The sequence below is a fragment of the Gallinula chloropus genome, assembly GCF_964237585.1.
Source record: "Gallinula chloropus genome assembly, chromosome: 4".
NCBI classification, from domain to species: Eukaryota; Metazoa; Chordata; class Aves; order Gruiformes; family Rallidae; genus Gallinula; species Gallinula chloropus.
In genome coordinates, this window is record NC_140088.1 from 38,169,108 (window position 1) to 38,188,814 (window position 19,707).

At 52.5% G+C, this 19,707-nt stretch overlaps 2 protein-coding genes across 2 annotated transcripts; one reads left to right on the forward strand and one right to left on the reverse strand.

Moving 5' to 3' along the window:
- The first annotated feature begins 763 nt into the window (after positions 1 to 763).
- On the forward strand, positions 764 to 5,294 carry FTH1 (ferritin heavy chain 1). Its single transcript, XM_084263050.1, has 4 exons — positions 764 to 1,031; positions 2,899 to 3,045; positions 4,043 to 4,168; positions 4,956 to 5,294. The coding sequence occupies exons 1-4, from the start codon at positions 921 to 923 to the stop codon at positions 5,118 to 5,120; spliced, it is 549 nt and encodes a 182-aa protein (XP_084119176.1). The 5' UTR covers positions 764 to 920; the 3' UTR covers positions 5,121 to 5,294.
- A 1,393-nt stretch (positions 5,295 to 6,687) lies between these two features.
- On the reverse strand, positions 6,688 to 15,311 carry BEST1 (bestrophin 1; the record flags this gene model as incomplete). The annotated part of the gene is made up of 9 exons (XM_084263980.1): positions 6,688 to 7,885; positions 7,960 to 8,111; positions 8,974 to 9,054; positions 9,526 to 9,678; positions 11,127 to 11,204; positions 12,264 to 12,418; positions 13,569 to 13,802; positions 14,210 to 14,304; positions 15,160 to 15,311. The coding sequence occupies 9 exons, from the start codon at positions 15,309 to 15,311 to the stop codon at positions 6,688 to 6,690; spliced, it is 2,298 nt and encodes a 765-aa protein (XP_084120106.1).
- Positions 15,312 to 19,707: the final 4,396 nt, after the last annotated feature.

Here is a 19,707-nt window from a genome sequence, read left to right on the forward strand (position 1 = left end):
TTCAGCTGTGTTAGTTCGGGTTTGGTTGGCTCATCAGGCTAAACAAATAAACCTTTATCTGTTTCTTGTATTTGTCAGGAGCGCTTTTGAGGCCGTACCCAGAGGAAAGAAAGCCTTGTCGCTGGGAGGGGGAAGCCGGAAAACTCAGCAGGTCTCACCACACCGAATCACCATCTGCTTCACTGGGGCAGCAAGCCAGAGCCAGCACCTGACCTCACCGCCCAGCCAGGCTTTTTTCCCGGTTCCCAGCCCCAGCTACCACTTCCAGAACAACAGGAGAGAAAACCCCTATCCCCGCGGCATCCCTGCCTTCCCCCCGGTGCCGTACAAGTTAACCAGCCCCAGTGTTTGCTGTGAGACGCGCTGCTGTTCGGCTGCCCGCAGGGCCGCGGGCGAGGGGCGGCCGCAGCGGCCTCCGCCTGCCCGGCGGGTCGGAGCGCCGCGCTCTCCAGAGACACCTCCGACCCCCGGGTTCGGGCTGGGACGGGGATCGGCTGAACCTGGGGGTGCCAGTTTTTTTGGGGGAGGGGGGGGACACACGTACGTGAGTGACACGGGCCGCAGCCCCACCGCCCCTCGGGGCAGGCAGGCGCGCGCGAGAGCCCCGCCCGCTGGGGGGGTGGGCCCGAGGCACGCGCCGCCGGGGGAGGTGCTGAGTCACGCTGGGCCAGCAGAAGCGCGGCGCCGGGCCCCGCCCCGTGCTGCGCACGGCGGGGATGGGGGGCGGGGGGCGGCGCTATAAAGTGCTCGGCGTGGGGCGGCCCCGGGGCAGAGCGCGTCGGCGAGGCTGAGCGGAGCGGGTTCCTGCGTCAACAGTGCTTGGACGGAACCGGCCGCGCTCGGGCCCGCCGCCTCCCCCCCTCCACCGCCGCCACTTCGCGCCGTCGTACCTACTCGACTCGCCCCCTTAAAGCCGCACCATGGCAGCGCCCCCTTCCCAGGTGCGCCAGAACTACCACCAGGACTGCGAAGCCGCCATCAACCGCCAAATCAACCTGGAGCTCTACGCCTCCTACGTGTACCTCAGCATGGTGAGCTGCCTGGCGGCGGGAGGGGGGGCTGGGGGCCGCTCGGAGGCCTGCGGCGCGGGGGCGAAGGGGAGGAGAGGCGTGTGGCCCTCTGGGGGAGGGCGAGGCGTGTGCCTCGGGCCTGTCCGGGAGTGGGGGGGCTCAGCCAGCCTCGAGGGGAAGTGGGCGCACCCGGTGGGGCCGCTCTCCTGAGAGGGGTCCGGGCCCTACAGCGGTAGGGGGTGTGTGGCTGAAGCGTCGCCCCTTGTTGTGCAAGGCCCGGCGGGGGACGGTGTGAGGGCCGGGCCTTGCGAGGGCTGAGGGCGTAGCTGGGGCCGAGGGCCCGGCTGGCCCGCCCGCGCCCCACGCCGAGCCAGCGGCCTCGCTGGCCCTGTCTGCTCTCCGGCGCGGGCTCTCCGGGAAGGACTGACCGTGGAGAGCCCCCCTCCTGTCCGGCTTGGAGCGGGGTGGTTCCGTACGGCCGGGCGGTGCCCGCGGGCCCGGCCGCGCTGCTGCCCCTCCTCCTCCTCCTCCGCCTCCGGGGCGTTCTCAGCCTTCCCCGGGGGGTGGGGCGGCCGCTTGTTTTGTGTAGGTGAGGCTTTTATCTCGGTGGCGGGACTTGGGTTACACGTTAACGGCCCCTCCGCCCGTTGCCCTTAGCAGAGTCGTTATCAGCTCGGCTCAGCGGCTCCCCAGCCCTTGGGGCTGGGCTGGATAGCGGCGGTTGAGTAACGAAGCGATTGGCGCCTTTCCCGCGGGCGCTCTTGTCCCCCCCGAGGCGAGGTGTGTAGCTCGCAGCTTTTTTAAGTGAATCCGTAGGAATCCGTGGCCTCCTTGGCGCTGGGCTTAAATGTCTCGCTTGGCATGAGACTCTGATTTTTAGCCCTAGCTGAGTAACTCGGGCCCAAACAGCGGCTCTGACCTCTGTGCAGCGATCCTGGTGCTTCAGGCGTGTAGGGAACTTTAAACTTTGTCGTGACACTGTAGTGTGTTGCGGCATGTAGGTGTAAGCTTTACAGCCCGCTTCTGTGCCACTGTGAAGGACCGAACCTCAGCTCAAGCCAACTGTAGTTGTGTTGGCGGATGGTCCTGCAGCGTCTTTCTTGGGTTGAGCTTCCAACTTGGTTTAAGAGCAGAGAATTCTGTAGTAGCTTGTCTGGTAAATAACTGGCAGCTGATACAAAGCTTCCCATTGAATCCTGCCTCATGGCTCTGGCCAAAGGACAAATAAGCTGTGTGATAGCATCTACTTGTCACATTCTTTTTGGACTTAAAGAGAAAGTTTATCTTGTATTTGCTGTTGAATATGTACTCTAGTTCAATTTAGCTTTTATCTTTTTAGTGTGACACTCTTTTTTCCCAATGTAGAAAGTGTACTACTTAATCTAATCCCTGGTAAGCCTAGTGAAACGTGGGAGCTTTATTGCAGAAGTACCTTAAAGTTCTTGGCCACTCTTAACTGGTATTGCAAGTCGGAACCTTGACTTGTGATCCCTATAAACAAAGGGAGCAGTTACGGTTTCTCTTTCTTGAAAAGAAGCCCTTTGAGTCTGCTGTGTTTAAGGCATTTGAGTGGTGCTTAGGACAGGTATCTGTAGGGTTTTCAGTATCTTCAGAAGTGAACCACAAATAACATAGTTTGTGCCCCTGATGTTTGCCATAGGGGGTACAGAGGTTAAAACTTAACCTCTGGAAAATGTACTGTGCCTCCAAGGAAAGAATTTTGTCAGGTTGCTGATTAATAGCACTGCTAGCCCTGGCTTGGACTCCAGCCATCTTGAAGTAGGGCCAGTAGGAGGCATGTCTGAACTCACAGTGCAGACTTGACTCTGTGTGGCTGTGGGGGTGGTGAGGCTTGGAGTCTTGAGCGTGTCCATTCTTATTTTTTCAGTCCTACTATTTTGACCGGGATGACGTGGCTCTGAAGAACTTCGCCAAGTACTTCCTGCATCAGTCCCACGAGGAGCGCGAGCATGCTGAGAAACTGATGAAGCTGCAGAACCAGAGGGGTGGACGCATCTTCTTGCAGGACATAAAGGTGAGGAGTGGAGCTCTGGGTTGCCCTGTCTAATGTAGAATTAGTCTTGTGGTCTGTCTCCTGGCTGGAAGGGGAGGAATTTCCCCCTGGGTCCTCTCCCAGGAGCGGCAGTAGCTGACAGCAGGTAAGCATGATATATTGCTGTGATCTGTGTGTGGCACTTGGCCCAAAATATAGAGGTGTGTAGTAATTTGGTAATTTGTGCCAGGTGACTAATGAGTACTTCTGTGTGAGAGAGGATGCCTGGGCCTCCAGGCTTGTTGAGGGCAATAAGAACACAGCTGATTAATCTGCCTTAGGTTTAATTGTGAGAGCCTTAGCTGTTCTTTACACAACAGTGTAAAGAACTCCTGACTTGCTTGCTGTGGAAATGCAGAATCCAGAGTTTCCAATTGCTCCTAATGAATGGCTCACTGCAGGATTTCATTGCACTGTTTTCCTGAAGTCACTTTATTTAGCTCGCTCAGAGCAGCACAAAATAAGCAATGTCGTAGGGTCAGTGTAATTAAAGACAACTCTTCATGGGGGAAAATGGGAAACAAAGTTAAGTGGTGGGTGCTTGAGGAGACTTCTCCTGCTTACTAGTCAAGAGTACTTGAAACACAGCCTTTACTAGGCAGTTCTGAGCTGAAGACAAGTCTTGCCTGTACTGGCACCTTTGCCTCATTTCTGAGGTCATACCCATTGCCTACCTGCATAGCCAGATGTTGAAGCCTCTAGATTGTAACGGGAGGAGGAAGAAAGTATCTCTGGTAGCTGTTGTGCTTACTGAAGCTCAGAGAAGATAATAGGAGGGGAACTTGGGGAACCCAGATCCTAGGTCTGGGTCTTGAAACATGCATTCAATTCTGTTTGGTGGACACTCCCAAGTTTTTGAGGGTACCTAAATGCTTGGTTATTTGGCTTGAAGAGGCTTTGAGACTGATCTAAAGGACTTTGCTCCCTAATGGCCTTCAGGTATTTACAGCCAATCTGGTCATGTGCTTTCCCCTTGTAGAAGCCAGATCGTGATGACTGGGAGAATGGACTGACTGCAATGGAGTGTGCTCTGCACCTGGAGAAGAACGTGAACCAGTCACTCTTGGAGCTGCACAAACTGGCAACTGAAAAGAATGACCCACACGTAAGTAGATACTGAAGCTGAGGGTGTGTGTCTGCCATTCCTAAGGATGAAAAAAGGGTTTGAGCTGGTGGTGCAGCCCTTCTGAAGAGAAGGTCAAGGTGTCAGACACTACCCTTTTTTCCAGGAGCATTGCTTGTGACATGTTAGGGTGGCTGAGGCCTGCCTTGCAGAACAGTGGGTGCATCGCTCTGTTCAAACCCTTCTGTGGCTGTCATGTGAACAGCACTTTGGAGAGAAGAGGAGATTAAATGTATTAAGGTCTATGGAGAAGGCTGCCTTCTGTGGGGGATGAGGTCTAGTTTTAGACCAGTGTGTGTCTGGAAGGCTTTTGGCCTAAAATTTTCAGGGTTGCTTCCTCCAAATGTTAAAAACCGTCACACCACTGAGGGCTGAGACTTCTTAGTATCAGAAAGAGATGAGCAGGTGTCTGAATCTAAAGACTCTTGGAAGTGTCTCACAGAAGTTAGGGACTCTTACTAACACCACAACTGGACCCTTCTGGAATAGTGCTGTGCAATGGGGTTCCAGATACGTTAGAAACTTTCCCATAATGAGAAAGAGGGGAAGCTGCTTGAGTTGATGATGTACTGCAAGGTTCTGTAGCAAGTGTGCCTTGTTTTGGTCTTGTTCTGGCATCCCTGAGGTAAAACTAGAGGCTTCTTCCTCCAAAGTCTTTGCTGCAGCTGTACAATTGTCATTGCACATCTCCTCCTTTCCCTACCAGGGATTTGTGGGATTTCAGGTCCCAGATAAGCTGTGAACTTGAATTCCTTGTCTCCCTTTTCAGTTGTGTGACTTCATCGAGACCCACTACCTGGATGAACAGGTTAAATCCATCAAAGAGCTGGGTGACCACGTGACCAACCTGCGGAAGATGGGGGCACCAAAATACGGCATGGCAGAGTACCTCTTTGACAAGCACACCCTCGGGGACAGTGACAATGAGAGCTGAAGCCTTGCTGCCAGCCACCCCCTGGGTTTCAGTGGGACTCCTACTTTACTGTCCAGCCATGCATGCATCTTCAGCTATCTAGATAAACAGTTCTCATGTTCTGTACTGAGATCACCCCTCTTTTCTCTTGTGTTTTGTGTATTGCCCTCCATCCAATAAAGTGACTTGGTTCAAGCTGGCTTTTCCTGTTTCTCTGAGGAGCAAGAGGGCTCTGCTTGCAGGGCTGTGCTTCAGTCTCTTGTGACAGCCAAACTGGGCACAGATGAAGGAATACACCAGAGGGGATAGATTCTACTTGATGTGTTTACAAAACCCAGTGTTGTTCAGATCCCTCTGGATCAGCTGCAGGAATTGTTCAGTGACTGAAGTGTTTAAATGGCTTTGCCACTGAAGCTGTTCCTGCAAGGAAAGGCTTGAGTACCTGGGCTTGTGGAACTGGTCCCTGTGAGTTTGGATGAGGCTACTAAGGGGAGAATTAGTGTGCTGTGCCTGTCTTTAGTGGCACTGCCCTTGTGGGTGGAGACCATGTACCAGAATCAAGCCTTCAGAGCTGTGTACTGTAACTGGGCTGAATGGCAGCAGCAGTGCTGCAGGAACTGCCTTGAGGAGGCTGTCAGGAGTTGCAGGGGATGGTGGTGATGAGCAGCAATATTTGGAGGGGAGAGAGGGTAGGCAGCTGTTAGGAAAGGGAAGTGGGAGGGAAACTTGTCTTGTGCTGCCTGCAGTATGGGTGTGTTTGCAGGGTTTTTTACATACAAGTAGCAAAACTACTGTGGCTTCTCTAAATTCTAATTGCATGGAGACTAAAATGAGGAAACAAAACAGGTGGTCCTGGACTTCAGCCTTGCTTTTATTTTCTTAGGGAAGACAGTAAAACCTAATAGCTGTAATGGTGCCTGCTACCATCCAGAGGACTTCTCTGAACACTCTAATCAGTGGCAAGTGTGATGTGGGGAATAAAACAAATACATTAGCTGCGGCACTGGTTTGAGTGGACTGGTGCTTAGTCCATTATTTTTCCAGTGCTGGAAAACAGCAGCTAGATGTGACTTCAGCAGCACTATGGGTCTGCATCACGAATGATGCCAGTCCCTCATTTTCCCTGGGGTATCTTGTTAGTAGTGCAAGTCCTACCTGAGACTTGTAATGGGGTTTGTGACTAAATGGTAACAAAAGGCTCAAGTTGGAATTCTTGCTGTGATGAGGAAGGGAGAAGTATCCTTATTAACCAGATTCCTCTTCTGTTTGGGGATCTTGAGGCTGGTACCTGCTGAGCTACTGCTGTTTGGCACCTGCAATACTTAATGCTCAAAGTGTTACTTGTTCTTTTGCTACAAATACAGAGGGGGTTTGGTTGGGTGGTGGCTGTTACAACACTGAAGTTGTGCCTGCTACTGTGCCCAAGGCAGGTACCAGTGTGTCCTTAGTGCTGGCTTTAGCCTAGGCTGGGCTCTAGCTGTATGTTCCAGCGGGAGGTGGGTGAGTGCTGCTGTGGCCAGGTGTAAAGATACCTGCGGTATAGAGATACTGCAGTATCTCAATAGAACCGTGTCTTTCTTGGTCTCCTCTAGCTGTACTGGTTTGTCTGCTCTTCACATGTGCTCTCACTGGTCTCCATGATGACCTCCATCAGCCCCACGTAGTCACCTTCAGCTAGGGAGATGCCAGAGTCATTGGGGGATGGACTCTCTGCCCGTCTTGGCTCTTTTATAGGGGGACCGTTAGTGCTTCCACTTCCAGTATCTCTCGTGGTCCTGGAAGCTTCTGCTGAATGCTGCTCTGGAGGGATGGCTGTATCTTCTAAGCTTAGGCTGTGAGTGTCGGAGCCCATGTTCCCCATGTGGGATCTCGCCAGCACTGGAGATGTTACGGGGGTGAACGAGAAGCAGAGGGTGGCACTGCTGCCGGGGGTCTTGTTGCTGGGGGTGTGAAAGGCGCTTGAATGCTCAGAATTGGGGGTGGCTGAGGCAGAGTTCTCCAGGGTTAGCCAGGGAAGGTAGGAACCTTTCAAGCTCTTCAGGCTCTTGAAGCTATCCTGCTTCTCATGGTCTGGGGACTCTGCCAAGAAGGGGAATTTAGGGCTGTCTGACGCTGCGGACTGAGCTCCTGGGCTTCCTGTGGTGGCAGCTTCTCTGCTTTTGCTGTTAGAGTTGCTCTTTTCTCCTACTGTTACAAGCAGTGAGTCAGGACCTTTGCTCCGATCTGTTGGCCAAATAAATGTTTCCTTTGCACCTGAGCCAAGGGAGCTCTGGCTTTTATCCATGTCACTGACTCTGGAAGGTGAGGAGTTGACGATGACATCCCTAAGAGAGGTCGAGCATGCAGCGATGCTGGAGAGCGCTGGGGGCTTCTTGCGGCCTTGGCGTCTAGAAGGGAAGATCATGGGGATAGAGCTGATGGGGGTCTGTGGAGCACTGTAGAAACCGGGTCTCTCATAAAACGGTGTTGACATGAAGGCATCAAACTCCCTCAGTTTCCCATCTTCACTGTCCCACTGCTCCTGTGAGCTGGAGTCTCCCCTTGGCTGATTGATGCTGCAAGGGCTGCCAGACTTGCCCATGTCTTGGTATATATAATGGGCGAAGGGGGACGTGGGGTCTCCTCTCCTGCGTAGCAGGTTCATCCGGGAAGAGGACCTGGAGAAGCTTGGTGACTGGACACCGAGGAGGCGGCCCAGGTGTCCCAGTAATGGTGTGGAGTGCTTGGCCTCCTCATTCTCTTTAATTTGCTCCAGGGGCTGGAACTCCATCTCTTCTTTCTGCATGCTGGGGGAAAGCAAAAGGGACGGTTACACCGCTCTGACTGCTCAGGTACTCAGTCCTCCTGTGGTTGCACTCACCTGATATCAAAAGTTGAGCCAAGGAATGACGGGCGCTTGTACTCAGCGGTGGCTGCGGTGTAGGGTGGCTGAGGATCAGGCTCGTTCCAGTATAGGTCCTTCTCCAGAATGGGTAAATCCTGATGCATCTCATCCACTGCCATAAGGGAGACCTGCAGGGGACATCAGGAATGTGACACAAGGTAAGCAGCATTATCACTTAATTAATATGTTGTTACTATGTGTGCCTGCTATCAGTGAGCAAAGGGGTGAACACAGGGCAGGAGGAAGCAATGCAGCACAGGAGTGAGGTGAGTGGCTGGGTTTGCTGTGTGGTTTCCTGTTGCTTGGGTTGTTTTTCACACAGGGAAATCTGATGAGTTGGAAAGAAAGTGATGCTGAAGGGGATGGGAGAGCAATACAGTCCCTAGGACAAAAGGGCTCAGTGCTGGGGAGGGCTGAAGGTGGAGAGTTACTGTGTGACAGAAAGTGGAGGTAGCAGTTTTAGATGGGTGGAGAAAGCTGGGGAGAGTCAGGAATGATGTCATCAAAAGGTGGGAAAGGAGCAGCCTGGATCCATCCTGTGTGCCAGAGCACAGACTAAAGCTGTAATCGCTCTCTGTGTACAGAGACGTGCCAAAACCCCCGTCTGCTCTGGTGTGCAGGCTGCTTCCTGGCACAGGTCTTGTCACACGTTTTTCTTGGAGCCTGGCATATCTCCTTGGCTGCTGAGAGGAGGCCACCTTCCCTCTCATGTTTGTTGGGAAGCCTTGTGCTCTCTTCCTGCTTTTTTAGCCGTCTCCCTTGGGAGATTCTGGGCCCCTTCTTAACGTGCAGCCGTGGACACCTCAGGAGAGCACAAGGATAACAGGGACAGCTGCTCGGCCCCATTGCAGGCAGGGAGGTGGGTGACTGAGATACTGCAGGAGAACTTTGTGACTGCACAGACCAAGCTTGCTAAAGCCTCAGGTGCAGTCCTGCCTTAGTGATCCTCTGCAGGTTAGGCTTGTCTGGAGACTCCTGCCTTCAATGTACCTGCAGGTTCCTGTCGATCAGCCAGTTGGTTTCAAAGTCATCATCGTCCTCCCCAAAAGGGTTGATGAGTTGCTCAGCCACCTGCATGTGGAGAGCAGACAGCAAGGGTCATCACGGTCATAGCTGCCCCTTTCCCTGCAAGAAGGAGGCCTGTGGGACAGGGGCATTGGGTGTGGTGTCTCTTGAATTCAGAGCAATGCTGTTCCTCCCCAAAAGGGATGGATTAGCAGAGGCTTGCAGTGGCTGGGAGACTTTGGTACCCACAGAAACCCACCCTCCTCACCATTGCTGTAGAGGAAAGTGTAGCCCGCTGCCCCTCTCTTTCCCCAAAGTAGTTAGGACCAAAGCTTTTAGAAAAGGTGAAGCTGATCTCCAGGGAGAGATGTTGAGAAAGTCTTGGCATTACACTCAGCCCCCTTTGGCCCCATTTTTTGTCTGCCAGCATCTGGCATGTTGCCCATAGGCTGCAGCTGGGTCCCTGGTGAGCACACAACTGGGCAAAACCCTTGGCTGGGTCAGTTGCCAGCTCCTGGCGTATTTTCTTGAACTTACCTTTAACCAGCCAGCATAGAAGAAGAATTGCAAAAACGTAAAGACAGGCACGAAGAGATCCAGTTCATGGCCAGGATATGCTTTTTCTGGATCCAGGAACTGTCGCCCGATGAGACAGGCCAGGAAGAAGCTGTAAACAGCCACGGTCACCACCTGGGAAAGACGCCAGGGGACACAAGAGGAGCTTGAGTTCCCAGCATCTCCCTTCAGTTCCACCCCACACATCTCCAAACAAAGTCGCTGGAGCCTTTTGAAAGCCTTGGATTGAATTTATGAGAGGCTTCTCCCCTGTTTTTTGCAGGAAGGTACATTTTCACTGCAGAAAGCTTTAGGTGTGCCCTTTGCCCGTAACGTGCGCAGCATTTCATTCCATGCTGTCCCTGGAATCGCATCTGTGTAGGGGTCACGGAGTGACAGAAGAAAGCACGTGACATCCTGGATTGAAAGAGCTTAAACAACTGACATGTGGCTGAGTGGGGGTTCTGTTGCTGAAGGAAGGGGTGCTGTCAGCTCATTTTAAGCTAGTCCTTGCCTCTCCTGAAAGCTGTCTTGAGCCCCTTCTGGCTCAGTCCACCCTGGCAGGCCACTTCCAAGTCAGAAGAGACTGCCTAGGAGTGCTTCCTGCTCCTCCTCATATTAGACCTTTTTTATATCTGCCTTCTTGCTCATCCAGGTTTCAGGCCATAAAGAGCTTGGTGCTTTCTCTGTCACCATGGAACTGGAAACTTCCCCTTTTCTACCTAAAAGCAGCTGCGAATCTCACATGGTTTCTTGATGCAACTTGCAGAAGGGTTCAAAACAAACACCCAGCATCACAAGACTATCGAGCCAACCGCGCAGCTCCTTGCAGGGAGCGGCGCTGGGCTGCTCTGTGCTGGGCAGGATACGGAGTGTGTGGAAGGACAGACTTGGCATGGTGGATATTAAGATAAAAAAAAGGGTGGGATACTGCAGAGGGGGCACAGACAGGCTGTGGTGCTGCTTTTGCTCCTAGTGCATGGGACACCAGTCTGTGTGGGAATAGAGTTTCCCACTAACCTTCAGCGCTGCCTGAAGGGAAGCAGTTCCCATTTCACAGAGGAGGGCATTAGTGTTACCTGAGCAGCTGGGTTGCGTGAGGCATAGGAGCGAGCTGGTGCCGAGGTGTCTGTCTGGGTTTGCATTGAGAGAGCTGTTCATCAGCTGAGTACGCTGCACAGCTCGCTCTCCTGCACATGGCACATCTCCGCCAGAGAGGCTCTGCCTGCCGCAGCCGTGCTGGCAGAGACATCCCAGCTCTGCTGAGGAGCAAGAAGCTGCTTCAGGGACACGTGGCGCAGGGCACGGATCCGTGTGGGTCTCCGTGTCGTGGTTAGTTACCCCTGGAGAGCGTGAGTCTGTGTTTCGGAGAGGCGGCTTCTGTTGGAGCTATGGAAATAATGCTGGGCTGGGTTGCGTGTGCGTTGCTGAGCTACGTCTGTGTAGGTGAGGACAAGGGGTCCAAGTGTCCCTCGTGTCAGTATGGGCTGTGTGTGGGTCAGGTGTAATGGGGGTACCCCTTGTAGCGTGGGGCGGTGCGTGCAGGCGGGCAGCAGAGCCCAGTGTAGGGGATCCCTTCTCACCTGAGTGTAGACCAGGGGGATGCTGATCCAGTCGTACCCGTAGAGTCGCCCGCACTGGCTGCGTAAGGTGTTGAGCTCCTGCAGTGAGGAAAAAGAGTGGTCTGTCTGCATAACTTTATGTCTCCTTGCTGAGGGTCTGCGGCCCCATTTGTTGCTCCAGTCCATGCTGCTCACACCTCAGCTGGGGGTGGACAGGGGGATGACAACACAGCCCCCCTCAGCCAGGACTCCTGCTCTCTTAGTACCCAGCCTCACCACAGCAGAGCACCAGCAGAGTCTCACGCTTGCCCTGGAGTTGCTCCTTGCTGCCTGGGTGTCTCCATTTGAGCCCAAGATCCTCTCCTGGCTCACTTCATAGCAGAGTTTTTCCTCCTCACAAAATGAGCAGCCAACAGGTTCGACAAAGACTGTCTCAAGGGCATCAGCTTCTCTCTCCTGACTGTATGTTGTCTAGATAAATAGCCCAGAGGGAGATCTCAATCTCATTCCAGGCAACAAATGCACTGGGACTTTCTCTGCACATGAGTACCAGGAAGAATGGGCTGCTCCTGGACCTTTTTTCTCTACAGCTGGGTGTGGATCATTGCCAGGTCCCTCCTGTGGAGCATAAGCCTCCTTCCCAGGACTATCTAAGAGGTTTCAATAGTGAAGTTTTCTACAGGGACCTTGGCTGTTGGGATGCTTTTGACCTCTCCTGGTCTCTTCCAGATACAGGCTTCCTGGTGATCCCATCACTTTCCATCTGTACCCTAGAGATCTTCATTGGCTTCTCTGGAAAGCATGAAGGCTGGAGGAAGGCTGATCAGGGAGCTGTCTCCTATTACCACACCTAGATGTAAGTCCCGTGGTTCCTCCCAGTCCCACATTTGAGAGACATGTCACATTCCCCGCGCTTCTAATATATATGACATCACTCCCACATCAGCAGGCCATGAAAAGCTCTGTTCTGTCATGACCTGGAGTGTGGCAGTGGGCGTATTTCCCATCAGAGTTAACCTAATATCCCTAGGGACAACCTTGGCTTACTGTCCTACCTCACCGTGCCTATTCCTTGTCTGACCCCTGGAAATCCCTGTAGTTTCACTCAGAGGATGGGATGAGGGTTTCAATCAGTTGCCTATTGCCTCTGTCACTCACATTCAGGATGCCTTGGAGCAGCACGCTGTCCCGGATCCTCCCTTCGTTCCTCGCCTTCACAGCCAGGTTGGAGAACCACACGCATGGGATCCAAAACTTGTTGTGGGGGGAATTCAGGCTCTCAAATTTCTTGTGTTCTTCTGGTGTCATAAGGCCTGGGTGGAAAAGAGCAGGTGGGAGAGCAGTGGCCACAGAGGGCAGAAAGGAATTGATCTGGTCTGAAATGAAAGCATCTATATGGTCACCTTAGCTGTCCATAAAATTCAGAGGACAGACTCAGGCACTCAGCCTTTGGAAGACACACAGGAGGGAGAGCAAGTCATCTTGTTAAAGCATTGAGTCATAGAAGTGTGAGAAGCAGCTTTATCTTGTTACCCTTGAGTTCTCTGCAGTGTATCTGATCAGATCATGGTCAGTAGGAACATAAAGTACTGAGGGTGCAGCTGCCAGGTGTACCTGGACGCCTATCTGAGTGATATGTCCTAGGGAGCCTGCTTTGGCAGGGGGGTTGGACCCGATGATCTCTTGAGGTCCCTTCCAACCCCTACAATTCTATGATTCTATGATCTGTTGAGCACAGGAGAATGTATGTCCTCAAAGTGCCTGCTTCTCCCTCTTAGATTGCAAAGGGAACCTGGTTGAGCAGGGCCGGTGCAGACCTTTCCTTTTGGGCAGACTGGGAGATGTTATACCTCAGGGAGAATCTTCAGAGGGGATTCAGGGAACCCAGCAGGTAAGGTCAGAGGTTCCAAGTCCCAGTTGCCCACTGGAAAGCTGTTGTCCTGAGGGAGGACAGACATACCACTTGGCAGGGTTCTGCTTGTGCTCTGCCACAGATCTGTGTACAGGGTCATCTAGTACAGAGAGCTCTTATCTTCCCATGCACAGTTCCAGTGCAGGGCGAGCAGCTCCCAGTGAAGTCACTGCACCACAGTTACCCTAATCTGATCAGCCAGGGCTGCCCTGTGACCTGCAGTGTAGCTGTGCTCACGATCGCATCTTGGCGCTCTCCTTACCTAAGAAATTTGGGCAGAGACCCTTCATCTTTCAAACAAGCCTGCCAGCTGCTATAGGAACAAGCATGCTGCGCCACGGGGAAACAAACAGTTGGTTATCTCAGAAGAGCAGAGCCAGGGTGTGAGCAGATGCACTGCAGACATCAGCTGAGCACATTGCAGCACTGTCCCGTCTCCAATCTGGAGGTCGTGTGCCTATTTCCAGGGCTTGTTACCCCCCCGAAACAGCAGCAAGATGCTGCTGCCAGCTTGGTGCCAGAGCTGCGCAGAAGGCAGCACCGGTACTGACCTGCCCTCACGACGTGCTCCATGCTGGGGAAGCGCTTGTAGACAGCGGTGCTGACTGAGCGCAGGATCAGCACGCTGCAGAGGTTGCTGTAGCGCATGAGGGTGCGGCGCAGGAGCCGTCCGTACTCGTCCTCCCCATCCACGTTGCAGGAGACCAAGTTCATGATGCGGTCAGGCCAGGGAATGCTCTCATACTGAGCCCACCAGCGGGACACCACCAGAGCCACGTAGAAACCTAGAGGTGAGCTGAGCAAATTAGCTGTCCTAAAGGAGTGGGAGATGTAAATGCTCCTGTGTAGGAAGGCTGGTACTGCTCATAGGGGGATGCAGGCCTGCCTGGAGGACAATTTAGCTCCTCATGCTGAAGTTAGAGTCAGGATTTCATGGTTTATGTGGTGCTACTGCCCTCCTGGCAGAACACACTGGTACATCTGGCCACTGCAAGGTGCGTGCTGGGGGCATACCTCACAGCTGCAACGTGGCATGATGTATTGTCGTAGATGTATTTTGCTTGAGGAGTTATACAAAGGCAGAAGAAGGGATCTGCTCAGCAAGTCATGCCTGCCTGCAGAGCTATATTGGTCCAGGGAGATGCTTCCCTTCACTTCCCTTCCCTGTGTGTTCCCAGACAGAGCTCCTTACCCAGCACGAAGGACACGGGGATTAGCTCAGCGTAGCTGTTGCAGTAGAGCGCCAGCTTCTCAAACATCAGCCTTTGGCTCTCACTCAGGATCAGCCTAAAAGGGAGAAACAGAGGCATAGCTGCAAAAGTAGAGTCTGTGCCTTGTTTGGAGGGCTGGGTTAGGAGACCGGTGAGGGAAGCCAAGGATGGGTAGTCGTGACACTGCCACGCTGTCAGTCTGGGCATGATGTGAGCAAACAGCCCTCGCAAGCCTGGGACATCAGCCCACCTCCCCAAAATGTCCTGCTGACCAGTCCAGAAGAGCCAGAAGAAGTCACAGACAGGGGTTTAGTACCTGATGCAGTCTGACACCAGGGACCACCCCTATTGTTCTCAAGACAGTGCAATATGGTATTGAGGTGTTGCCACAGAGTTTGGATGCTCACCACACTTCTCTCAATAGCCAGTCAGTCCCAGCTCTGCTCTCATGTGAGCTTCTGCCCCTTTCCTAGAGCCACTCTTACCACTGTGCTGCATCTGTGCTTGAACCAGCTAAGGGAGCTCCCTGCCTTCCCTCACCGGAGCCAGACCAGCCACCGAATACAGTTGCATTATCAAAGACATGTGGTTCCAGAGGTGATGTCTGCTCTAAAAATGTACCTAAGGCATCACCTGTTGTGTGACAAGCTATCTCCTAAAGCTCCAGTACTAGCTCAGCCTTGAGCTCCACTGACGTGTGTAATGCATATCATCATCAAATACGACTCTCGGTCCCAGGGAATAGAAACTCTGTTACTTCTCAGGACAGAAAAAGATTTGTCAGATGCTAAGCCATACTGGAACAGTGAGGAAGGACCTTTCCTTCCAACTCCTCTTTACCAGGAACACTGTCCCAGTCCTGTGTTGCTCAGTTGTCCTGGTCTGGGCCAAGCTGAAGGCTGTGTTAGTGGCATGGTGTAAGGATGCTCACCTGTAGACAAGACTGATGGTGAAATAGAGGGAGATGAAAATCAGAAACTCAGAGTAGAGAAGTTTGTAGATACTTCCTTTCCATTGGAGTAGGAGCTGTGAGAAGGTGCCTAGGCGGGCATCAGCCACACGGTTGGTGTATGTCACTGTCATCACAGATCCTGGTGGAGACACAAAATGAGCAGATGTTGAAGCTGCCAACAGGCTTAGAATCATAAAATGTGTAAGGTTGGAAGAGACCTTTAAAGGGGACACCGTAAATGTTCAGCAAGCAAGGTGGAAGGAAGAGAGAAAGAAAACTAATAGAGATCAAAAGACAGGTAAAATGAAGTTGGTAACATAGAGAACCAGGAGAGAATTTATGGTAGGCAATAAATTCAATGAGCTTGCCATCTTTTCCCTGTCTTTGAGCTGCAGGTGAGCTGGTTACAATGAAAAAGGTTATACAATGAAAAGGTTATACTTTCTGGTGGAACCCTTGGTTTCTAGTGTTTGATTGTCAGCATTCAAGTGAGGTCGGTTGGTTGGAGTGGACAGAGCCCACGTTCTGCTCCCTGCTCCTTCCCACAGCAACATTATTAAATTCTCAGAGTCTGAAGTCGCTTCCCTATCCCACTCCCCCTCCCCCCCTTTTTTTTCTTTTATTTTTTCCTTCAAATACATTATTTCTGACAATCTGTGTGTTGGGAAGTGGTTTCCTGGAATACTGATGGATAAAAACCACCCCACCCCACAAAGCAAAGGAAAGCAAAGTGCGGCCACCCACAAGGAGAGATTTCCTGATGCTGATCCTGGTGAAGGTACCCCTGCCCATTGTCAGGTTTGCTAACCCTTGCCCAACAAGTATAGCTGCCTTTAACTTTGGGCTGAGGGTCTGGACTACGCTGGTCCTAGTCAGGCAGGGAAAACAGCCCTCCCTGTTAGAGAACTGAGGGATGGAGTTTGGCCACAGTGCACAAATTCCAGGAACTCCACCTCCCCTATCCTTCAACCATACATTGCACAATAAATCACACTGGATGAAAACAGGCATTCAGGCTTGTGAAATGCTTCCCAGCCATGCAGCGTCCCGATTGCACTGTTCCCAGACTAACCCGGGATAAGTAGTTCTTTATCATCTATTCCTAATCAGACTCACACTCTGATAAACCTGAATTTGTCACAAACAACCCCAAAAACCAAAATACCGAACAGACAGACCAGTGTAATCTAGGCCAGTCAGAGAGGTAGGTGACCTTTTGGTTAGGAAATAATTACCCAGTGTGAAACTATTGGTGTTTCCAGATCTGAACATGTTACTAGGATGTTACTAGACATTGCACTCTAACAGGCAATAATGTTAATAGTTACTGGGTTTGGGGCTCTTCCCTGAATGATGGAGGTAAAGACACTTCCAAGGGCAATTCAGACCTTACTGCTCTGTAGCAGAATCTGGAGGCAGGTAAGTTTGTGTCCGTCCTCCTCATTTAAGAGTCTCAGCAAAAGATTTACACTTAGGTGGGGACAACTCAGGTCTCAGTAAGAAGACAAACAACAAACTGTTTTGCTGGCTTCTTCAACCAAATAGCATCTTTGTCTTGGGTCTGGCTTTTCTGCCCTGCTCCTCCTTTGGTTTTTCCTATCCCAACTCCCCTCTCAAGGTTGTATCGGAGGAGCAGAGCTGGAACCTGCCCTGCCAATAGCTTCCCAGATGCACAAATGCCCCATTCACTACAGCCTCGTGGACATTCTCATGCTGTTTCCGCAGTGCTGAGGACTCAGGAGAGCAGTTTTTACCTGCACACACATGGGCTGTACAGCTGAGAAACATCTGCAAGCACACGTAGATTCATCGGGGGCTGCTCACAGAAAGCTGCCTGTTTTCTCTGCGCCTTCAGGTCCTGAAACTGCTCAGGGAGGTTTCGTTGCGTAATTCAAATACAGATTCACTTTTTACCAAACATGGAAAACTTCAGCTCGTGGCCATGTAAATAATGGATGTCACCCACATCTATGAAATTCTGCTCCAGCACGGGATATGGGGTTTTTCCCACTGCTTTTTCCTCCAGCCCTGAATGGTTAAGGCACTTTCCTGCCAGCCTGTGCGGGACTGCCCCGGGGTGTCACTCAGCAGCTGGCACGCTCAGAGTACCATTTGGGGGTTGAGGTTGGTGATGGGAGGTGACTCACCACAGCACCAGCACTGCCACACTGGAGTTGGTATGGGGAGGAAGAGACATCCCTTGTGCCGTGTCTACACAGCCCATTCCCCAGGGAGCTGCTGCCTGCATCCGTCTGCCTGATCCATCCGGACTAACCACTGCAGATGGAGGTCGACTGATGCTAATCAGACTGTGGGAGTCCACAGCAACCAAGATCCCGCAACAGCAAACCTGCGTGGGGTGTGTCACCCACCGCGTGAGACGGCAGACAGGCGCGAGCATCTATCGCGAAGACGAAGAACCAAGCAGGTAGAGTGGACAGGTGGAATGAGAGGAGGTCACAGGCAGGAAGATAGACCCTTTGAAGGAATCTCTCTGCTCTTGGGAGGGCTGGATACTTACAGTCATGGGCTCCTGAGCTGCACCGGAGGCTGTGGAGGTTTGGTCCTGCACGTGTCCTTGCTGGGTCCTTTGTGGCCCACGCCACCGCCCGCCTCCTCGTGCCCCCTCGGCTCATGGGGGGGATTGAACCTGACAGACACAGCGTGCTAAGGAGCCTGAAACCCACTTGGGAGCTGCAGCCGGTCACTTGATGCCGTAATCCTTCCTCATTACAAAAGAGACTTTGTTGTCTTTTGCCCTGTTCCCTTCTAATCTTCTGAGTAAGCCCTGAGTGTTTATAGAGGCGGCCGGAGGAGGGGGAGGCAGGGCTGGCTGCTCCGCAGCCGCTGCTGCGAACTCCTGGCACAGCCATGGCAGCTGCCAGGACAGAGGCATTTTTCCTCTAATTCTTTCCTGTTTGGTCCCTTTCTCCATGTCACAATCTTACAGGAGCCCTAGGAGATTAAGTAGGGCTGGAATTTTCCACAAAGGCTGTAAAATGTGTCACCCGTGGGAGCTGCGCAGCCCCCTCTTCCCTGGCGCAGGTCCGAGCTCCTTGGGTCAGTGAAAGACCTGGCCCGTGCTCTGCCTGGCTCTCACCAGGTGTTCCTCTCAAACTCCTTGCTGTCTCTTTTGCCCTTGGATAAGTTGGCCACTTCTTGGGTTGGATGCTGGGGACCTCCACTCTGCTGCCAGCTCCCTGAGACCCTTTCTGTGTCTCCGCCTCCTGTGTGCTTGGGGCTATCGCTGCTCCTGCTTACGTGCTGCACTGGGAAGTACATTTCCTTGCTGTTGTCCTCAAGCCTCCACCAAGGCAGAGAACTCTTTGTCTCTCCAGGGTCTTCAGTCCCTTTTCTGCTCCCAAGCTGTCCCTCACAGTTGTGACCATCAGTCTCTTCCAGCATCTCCTGCAATCTCTCCTGTCAAGTCCTTAAGACATTCCCCTTCCATGAGGCTCTGAATCCAGGTTCTTTCTCACCAAATTAACCTTGCTGTGGCACACACTTTTCCCTGTCAGCAGGCTCCTGGGTGGCAAACATACCAAGAGGCACAGGACTTCACACAGCTCACAGCTCTTGAGGCGGACCTCCATGTCTTCCCATCTCCTTTCTGCTCACTCATTTCGGGAGCTGTATCTGTCACCCAAGGTAATAGCATCTGTCTCCTAAACACCAATATCTCCTCCAGTCAGGTCTTGCTGAGCTGCTTCAGCGTTCAGTGTCCTGGAGGCAAGAAGTCTCCTGGCTTCCATCACTTGGCCAGCTGTGGGACACTGTGGAGGAGGACGGTAGGTCTGATCCCTGCTGGTCAGAGCAGCTGAAGATCCAGGCTGCCCAGTGAGGCTCTGTGGATTTGCCATGTGTGTTTTTTCACTGCTCTTCCCAGCAAGCAGGCAACAAAGTCTCCACTGAAATGAAATAAGGAGTTAGTTCTTGTTTTCTAGCTGGCTTTCTCTTGTGCTGGTCCCTGAGCCTGTGTCTTTGACGCTTGTTTAACATCAGTGGTGGGGATGAATTTGTCCAGACTGTAGGTTTCTTCTTTCTGTGTGACTGAACACAGGGAAGGTGTTTTTCTTTCATTCTCCTCTGAAGCAGGTGCCTGGCATCTGTGGAATGTGGGGGTTCTGTCACGGCCCTGGGAATTGCTGTCAGTGGTGGGGAATTGGTAGTTAGAACATGGGAATTGGTGCCAGCATCTGAGTGAGGTTTTAGTTCTGGTGTGGGCTGTAGTGCGTTGTATGACCTCTGGTCTGGATTCCTTTCCAATAGAGACAGAGGGAATGATCCTTGCTTCTTCTGCCTGGCACCAAAATGATGGAGTTCTCCTCACTTCTCATCTCTGTACTGAATTGTGTGATATGTGGAAGGACACAGGCACACATCTGGTGGGAGTAAGTTACCACATCTGGCCATGCAACTGGGAGGCTGCCACCCTATGTGTTCGGAGAATAGGTTTAATTGCAGGGGAAAGGGATGGACTTGGAACACTTGGCCTTCCCAGAGTCTCTCCTGCATGAACTCATGAAC